This window comes from Nematostella vectensis, chromosome 11, assembly GCF_932526225.1.
Source record: "Nematostella vectensis chromosome 11, jaNemVect1.1, whole genome shotgun sequence".
NCBI lineage: Eukaryota > Metazoa > Cnidaria > Anthozoa > Actiniaria > Edwardsiidae > Nematostella > Nematostella vectensis.
In genome coordinates this window covers 5,715,192-5,723,370 of record NC_064044.1, presented here as the reverse complement: position 1 = coordinate 5,723,370, position 8,179 = coordinate 5,715,192, and the positions used below count along the sequence as shown (strand labels likewise).

The 8,179-nt window shown below is 40.0% G+C and overlaps 1 protein-coding gene across 1 annotated transcript; it reads right to left on the bottom strand.

Moving 5' to 3' along the window:
• Nucleotides 1-6,111: 6,111 nt before the first annotated feature.
• LOC116608109 (uromodulin) lies at nucleotides 6,112-7,367 on the bottom strand. Its single transcript, XM_032369411.2, has 3 exons — nucleotides 7,216-7,367; nucleotides 6,879-7,004; nucleotides 6,112-6,544 (listed from the first exon to the last, which is right to left on the bottom strand). The coding sequence occupies exons 1-3, from the start codon at nucleotides 7,226-7,228 to the stop codon at nucleotides 6,180-6,182; spliced, it is 504 nt and encodes a 167-aa protein (XP_032225302.2). The 5' UTR covers nucleotides 7,229-7,367; the 3' UTR covers nucleotides 6,112-6,179.
• Between the last annotated feature and the right edge of the window lie 812 nt (nucleotides 7,368-8,179).

Sequence of the window (8,179 nt, the reverse complement as noted above, 5' to 3'; positions counted from 1 at the left end):
GTGAGTGAGTGAGTATGTTTGGAAGGTGAGTGCCATATGTGAATAGATCCCCATGGTTCTGGTACTTAACTGTTGAATAGGAACTAGCGTTCAGAGCTAGCGTTTTTTTAGGGTTTATATTTTGGCTGAGTTTTTCCGCACACTTACAGTCTCAAGCAAATGTCTCTATCTTTTAGTTTTCTTATACGCAAATCTTTTCTTTCTTAAATCGCCAAAGATATTACTTACTTTGTTGGTTTTGAATTGCTGTCAGTTTTCGGCTTAACATAGGCTTGTTCCTACTTAAGTCGCCCATTTCACTTGTTTCTTGCTAATAATAGAATTGATCATAAGCGCAAATGACTACAGGGGGGGGGGGGGGGGGGGGGCTGTAGATATAACGATTTCCTCGATAAAAAGATCAACATGCCAATAGTCCCGGCAAAATTAGAATAAAATATATGGGGGAACTCTCGATATATCGATATCCGGTAAAAGGCTATTCGCGGTATAAATATTGACTTTTTGTTCGCCAATGTAAAATATATAGCGAAATAGTGAGGTATAATGTAGCAAATTTGTAATAGCTGATTGACCCATTCGTATTTTACAATAATTTTTTATGGTGATAACTATTCTGATGTAGCTACTTTTACAGCCTTTCAAAAACGCGCACATTATAGTTACGCCTTAGCCTTTTAAGTTCTGTTTGCATTTTTTCTATGGATAATAGAATGAGTTGCAGCGTTGGAGGATACATTCACATGGTCAATTGGAGAGGGGATTTTTATGAATGTAACAAAAAGAAAAAAAAACCTAGACTGTTCTTTTTCTAAAGAGAACATTACTGATGCCACTGATACTGGTCTAAGATATCAATTTTCATTTTAAAATGGAACTTTAAAAACGCCATCTAGTGGGCGAAGCACCATAATATAATTTTCTGCAAATAACAAAGTAAAATCCTTTTATTAAACATACATTAACATGTGCGCCCCTGGAAAAGTGCTTTTATGCGTTTTATGTTGTGAGTCAAGATCTAAGGTGATATACCGACTAATTACAGAGCAGCTTGTCTACCCACGCATGAAATATTGGACAAAATACCGGAAGAGGCAGCACCCCTGTTTATCTAAAATAAGGATATTGAATATTGCCGGACTCAACTTTCTGTCAATATCAAACTAATTAACTTTTCGATAGATTATTTTAAAATTCGTTCAAACGTCGTTATCCATGAGCCGTATTCGATGCAAATGTTTGCAAATGAATCGGGTCGATTGTTTAATCTTTATTTGCACGAGTTGCATTGAATACGGCTCACGACCTTCGCTTGAACTTAGCTTGAACTTAGCCTGAGTGTTTTATAGAACATAAGCTACACACACACAGGCACCAGTCGGGCCAATGAAGAAACGTTAGCACAGTCTATTATCCGAGCATAGTTTGGCAAACATGGGCAGCTGTTTCTTCCTTGCATGACATTGTCGGTTTGTATTAATATCTGTATATAAGCAACCAAAGTTTTAATGAATCACGCGTACGCTTTGTCTGGTAAGGTCAATAATTGCAAACCAGCGGCGCCCCGAACACTTCAAGTTTTTGCCGCAACTTGAAGAGACTGTTGCGGAAAGCAGAAGCACGTTCCCATCGTGTGACTTGCTGAATAGAAAAAGAAAAACAAGTTGCAAACGGGGTTTTCAAGTTGCGAAAGAAAAAGCGTACGTGCGGCAGGGTTTTTAAACACGAGGTCAAGGGCGGTAGGCATATAGTTTGTTAGGCTAAATTCTGATAATAAACCACGAAACTCTATCAAATGTGCCTTGTCTTGCGACGCACACTCCATATTTACTCAGAAAACCCGGTAAAGTTACGTTGCGTCATCTAAACTCCGTGGCGCGCGAATAGTCCCCGACGCGCAAGTCGAAACCGGGAAATGACCAATAGTTCTATTGGAGTGGAATTCAATGCCGCAAATGATACGAATTTCCCATTACTTTTCGCTTGGCGCAGATAATTGTCTGTTCCTGGTTTCATGTAAATCAATGTATATTTGTTTTATTATTTTATATAATATGCGCTGAAGAATACATATTTTGCCGTAAGGAACAGCAAAAGTTTAAGTTTAAATAATGGCAGGGAAAGAAAACAATGAGAACGTTCATCATTCAATTACAGGTTCACTGAAAAAAAGGCTCTGTTTTTGAGTTTGTGAAAAACGAGACAATGAAAAAGATCCAGAAAGAGTCTGCGGGAAAGGATCAGAGATTTTTTTTGAATTTGACAATTTTTACGGACCTTTCGCTGCCACATAGGAACTTCCCTTTCGTCAACGGTCGTTGTCTTTTAGAACGGTCGCTGCCAAAAGAATTACCCATAACCCTGTGCGACCAAGGTTAGACGCAAATGCCTTACGAATATATCACGGACGTTTTACCAGCCTAAAAAAAAAAACAAATCACAAAATATCGACCGTTTGCATTATCGCCAACAACCGTTAAGTTGAATAGCGCAATGGCCGTTGTAGAATGCAACGACTGATTATGAGAGGGACATTTGCATGGATCCCAAATTGGGATTAGTTTAATTGATTGCCTTTTAATGCTTGAAAGCATTTTAAAAACAGGTCACTGATAACAGATAACAAAAATAGCAATCATGTAAGAACGACCCAAAACACACCCGGCAATATCAAACCAATTATTTCATCGAAAGACTTTTAGTCTTTCAGAAGTTTCTTTTAAGTCTCTTCACTTGTACGCACATGACCAGGTTCATCACAGAATTATTCTTCAAGACTAAGTAGTTTTCTTTTGAAAAATGATTGATTATTCTAAAAAAATCATCTGTTACGATTGATTAAAAAGAAGAGAGCAGAGATAAAATACAACAGTGCATCTTTTTTCCACCTGTTCACCGGCGACAAGAGTAACAGCTTTGGGCACGACTTCACTTCTCGTGGTTTTCCTCATATAAATACCCAGGTAAAATATTGTTAGCACGAGGAGAGATGAAGGGGTGAAGGGGGCAAAGTTCAGGTAATCTACCCTCTGATCTTACTGTTACAAGAGTTTTTCGATATTTACACGGGGCTTTAAATTTGTAACCTTAACCCAAACCCTATGACATATATCGCAATGTTTGTATGCGACTTGTTTAATAGAACAAACTTTTTCCCAAAAAAAACGAATATTGGGGCGAACTTTATTTTTGCATGTGCGTATATCCAGGATTTGTTAAGGGAGGGGGGGCGCCTTATGCGGACAACCCAGCAAGCGCCTGGTTTATAGCTGTTCAATGATACATAGCTTCAGAGAGATAAATAACCACAGACAGTATTTTTTATATCTTATACTTAGGGAGCAACAACATAAAAGCAAAATACTCTAATTATTTACAACATTCAATCGTGAATATTGCAAAAATACCCCTTATAGTCGATAGACATGGAATGATTCTTCACACACTTAAGGCCTGGCTAATCTAGGCAACTTATCGCTTGCGACATGTCGCTGCATGTATCCTGAATGTTTAGTTTAGCCACCACCAAAAACATGCAGTTTGCGACAAATTTTGTAGAGCGCCACACGAAAATGTTTCTCAACTATCCGATAAACATTTATTTGTCGCTTCTACAAGATTTGGCGCATGCTACAATGTTTCTTTTGGTGGCTAAACTAGGAGAAATGCAGGCGACATGTATGCTCGAAGATCCAGCGTACTTGGGCGCGCCCGCAAAGTACGCTGGATCTTCGAGCATGGGTGTCATGTAGCACGCTACATTGCGCGCTGTACATGTCACGCTGTACATGTCGCCGTGTTTAGCCAGGCCTTTAGGATTACAATACTTCTAGACCAAGAAAACACACGAAGTACCTCTGACGTACCTTTACAACTGATACCTGAACCTGATATTCACTTGGTTTAGAACCTCATACTGTTTTGCTTTTATCACTCAATGGAATCAGTAATCAGAAAATTGTTTCTTTGCATATTTTTCCTTATCTCGTGCATTTTCAAATGTTGTGCAGCGATAGATGTAAACATCCGAAAGGTATTAAGCTATTTATCTAACTCGGCGGCTAGACCGTTATCTTATCTCAAAAATTGTCTGAAAATCTATTTCATTACAGTGCCGTAGCAGGCCGCAAAATATGGAGGGGAGCAAGATAAAGAAACATTAAGAAACTATAGAGGCACAGCAACGCCCTAACTAGTAAATTCCTCATATTTTATGGGGGAAGGGGGAGGGGGAACATGCCGCCAGTGTCCCTGCTACGGCCCTGCATTAACATAAATTTTGTTTACAGGTTCTCACACCAATTATGGCCAACGTAGTAGACATCAACAAAAGCAACATTACCAACGATACTACAAAACAATACATTTTCCTGCCGATAGACATCGCAACCAAGACAGGATTTTTTCTATTCTACGGTCTGTTCTTTCTGTTAGGGATGATTGGAAACATTCTACTGCTCATCGCCGTTCGCAAAGTCCAGGCAGAGAAGCGAAGACGACCGAGACAAGCATTGGGGCGCTCCTTGACTTTGGTGTTCTTGTCAAACTTAGCGATCTGTAACTTTCTTAGGTCTATTTCCTCGCTGTTGAATGGTCTTAGAAGATACATCGACATGTTCACAAGTGATTGGGCTTGTATGGGGCTTCTGCTTGCCCCATACTCATTATCGTTTATCAACACCTTTAATCTTGTGATTATCGCATTTGAGAGATACTTTGCCATATTTCACCCCACAAAACTTCCATCTTCATCTACGATAAAGAAGCTTCTTTTGTTGGCCTGGTTTAGCGGGATTGTAATAAGCCCGGGTGCTGTTCAAACCGTAAAAATAGTATATATAGATTATAGCCCAACTCAATACACTCTTGGCTGTCGCCAAGTGGTTGATACCATAATGAAGAACATTTTCGCTACTCTTACATTTCTTCTCACTTTTCACATTCCAAACATCATAATGATAACTATTGCTATCAAGACAATGGAATTTCTTAAAAAGCGGCGTAAAAAGGTCATGGACGGGAATCCTGGGTTCCTCGACACGGCGCATGCGTGGAGGTTCAAAGATACCCGGATGTTCATGGTGATCTTCATCACTTTCGCTCTTCCTTATACAGTGCAAACTATTCATGTCATTCTTATAGGCATTTTGAAATTACATATCAGTTATTACAACTCCTATATTTTGGCTAACATATCTGGTGTCGTTGGTTACTCCAATTGCATTTTAGTTCCAGCACTTAGCTTTGCAAGCAATCGAGGATTTCGTAAGGCTCTCATGAAAATATGCAAACAACGTGACGCAAAACGCCAAGAACAATACTCTATTCAGTAAATCGATATTGTTAAGATATTTTTTAAAGCCATTTTATGTAAGCTGTGATTAAAGTAAACCATTCCAGTGGCTTGGCATGAAAAAGGCAGCCGAATATTCTTTGACGAAGCGCTTGAAACATCGAAATATATGGGGCCACGTCCCTTCTCTTCATTTTCTTGTAATTATAATATTTTAAAATATTGGTGGGGAGGGGGGTACGTGCGCCCAGTGACCCACCCCCTGCTACGTTACTGTCAAAGTACGCTAAATGTTGGTTTACACAACTATACACAACTAAAGATTGAAATTGTTGCTTTTGTAGAGGAAGTCTTTCTTCGAGATTTCATCAAATACTGTATTCTGTCTTCCACTAGAATAAAGTATACACCTATTACAAATAAGGCTGCAGATAATATGTGTATCTTAACCCGCAGTGCTCCAGGTTTCAAAAGCTGTAGGGTTCTTGTTTATGTTCTTATGAACATTCACATGACTTTCGACATGACGGAAAAACCCTGAACATGCGCACTTCGATGAGGTGGAGAAAGAATCAGTTCCTTAAATAACGGACTGATTTTTCCTTTTAAAAACAAAATGATGTGAGGCAAAAATGCACATACCCAGTTTTTGGATTTTTAAGATAATTTTTTCCTTGATCACCCTTGCGCTATGTATGAGTTCAGGGACGAAAAGCTAATTTCAATGTCGCATCAATTAAATGATCAATTTAAAAAAGTCGCATTTGATATTTGGTTTGATATTACTCACTAAGTACTTAGGGGAATTTTCCGCCTTATTTCCAACCTTATTTTTAATAGATGTATAAAGATGTCATACCAAAATGTCATCAGACAAAGACAATTTCTAACTCCCTCCACAGTAGCCAAAATCGCAATTAGGTAACGAGACTAAATGATAAACAAAGAACGAGCCGCAGTTTTTCACTACGACGCGAACCGGGTCATCACAGCAAGATAACTTATGGAAACAAATAGTGCGAGGAACAATCCCGTCATGCTCTCCGGGCATTGTTCCATTCATCCATCCGGGATACTTTGAACCACAGGAACCCCGACTAACGCAGCGATTGGTTACTATGGAACCAGCATTCTCGGATATTCGGTACCATGCAGGAAATCGAAGAAGATTTTTATCGCATCGGCTTGAGCTGTTCACAGAGGGGTGGCGATCACTTTCCTTGAGTTGAATGTAACTGGAGCACTCGCTTTCTGTAAAAATGAAAGGAGAAACCCAACAACACGTTGAGTATCAGGGTATGTGTTATTGAACATGTACAAAGCATATATTTCCACCCATTTCAATCAGCGTCCTCCAAATAAAAGAAATTCATTGTGAAAGGAAGGGTGTTCTGCAAATGAAGAATGTTTCTTTATATAAAACGTGGCAAAAAATATACGACGTTTTGCCCGCTCCCTCTCCCATGTGGCACCACCTAAACCAAGCCGTTTAGTATCAAAGTAAATAACGTAATCTTCATTTTAATGACCACATTATTTCGAGTGCAGGCACTGCGTGCAATGCATGCTTTGCAGATGGACATACCTGTGACTGTTTCACAATATTCACCAGTGTATCCGCTGGGACAGGCGCATCGAAAGATCTTGGGGTGTGGAACAATAATGCATTCCCCTCCATTCATACAAGGGCTGTTGTAGCACTCAGTGGCTTCTAGAATGTTTGACACGAAAGGGAACTTAGTACTACAAACAAACACTATACGGGCCTTCAAATCTAGACCTAGATCTAGATCTGTCTCCTAGAAAAAGTTTTAACGCATTCCCAGAAGCACTTTCTCTCTCCCCCTCTTTATTTTGTTTGCTCTCGCCTTATTTGTCACGCGGTAAAACCACAGAAACTGTAGTTACGTATTTGGCATTACCTTGGGTGGTCATGTTGCAAAATACTTCTGCCGCTTTATTTGGGGGCCTGGGTTCCAGCCAGTACCGCCCACTGGCTGAATCCTTTTCCACTTCGTTGATCTCTTGACAGGAGAGGGCAGGTGCACCTTGGACCGAGCCAAGGGGGACTGAAACGAACCGTATCATTATCATCATCATCATCATCATCATCATCATCATCATCATCATCATCATCATCATCATCATCATCATCATCATCATCATCATCATCATTATCATCATCATCATCACCACCATCACCACCACCATCATCATCATCATCACCATCATCATCATCATCACCATCATCACCATCATCACCGTCATCACCATCATCACCATCATCACCATCATCACCATCATCATCACCATCATCATCATCAATATTGACTGTCTTGTGACATTTCTTGCCGGTATCCCAAGTGCGTAGCCTGCGAGCCGGCTCTCTAGTGGAACAATTAGTAAATTCCTATTTTGGGGAATTCGGTATTTCTGTGTCCAGCAGCAAAGTACCCGATTTTTTATACCACAGGGATCCTGAATAACGAAAACACACAGGATTGGCGGCTCGCAAGCTACAAGTGCGTAATGGGCGCAAGATGCGCGAATCCCCCTCAATCGACAAAATCATCATTTTCCTTTTGAAGTTTCTTTAAATCCTAGACGCTTTTTCACATCTGCGGATACGCAACTCTATCGACAAATCCTGGCTACGTGCTTGCTTATCCCTATTCCTAACCTCTGTTTGGGTTCTCAAAGTAAATTGCCCGCTCTTTCGGCTGTACTTCTCTGCTTCTCATTTCTTTTGTCCTCGTATTCAGTTCACACTTGACGTCATCAATGTAGTAATTCAAACTTTGACATTTTACGTCATCACGACATTTCTTGTAGCAGTCTAGTCCGTTGCGTGACATCATCGTCCTGTACACGTGATTCCGTAACACA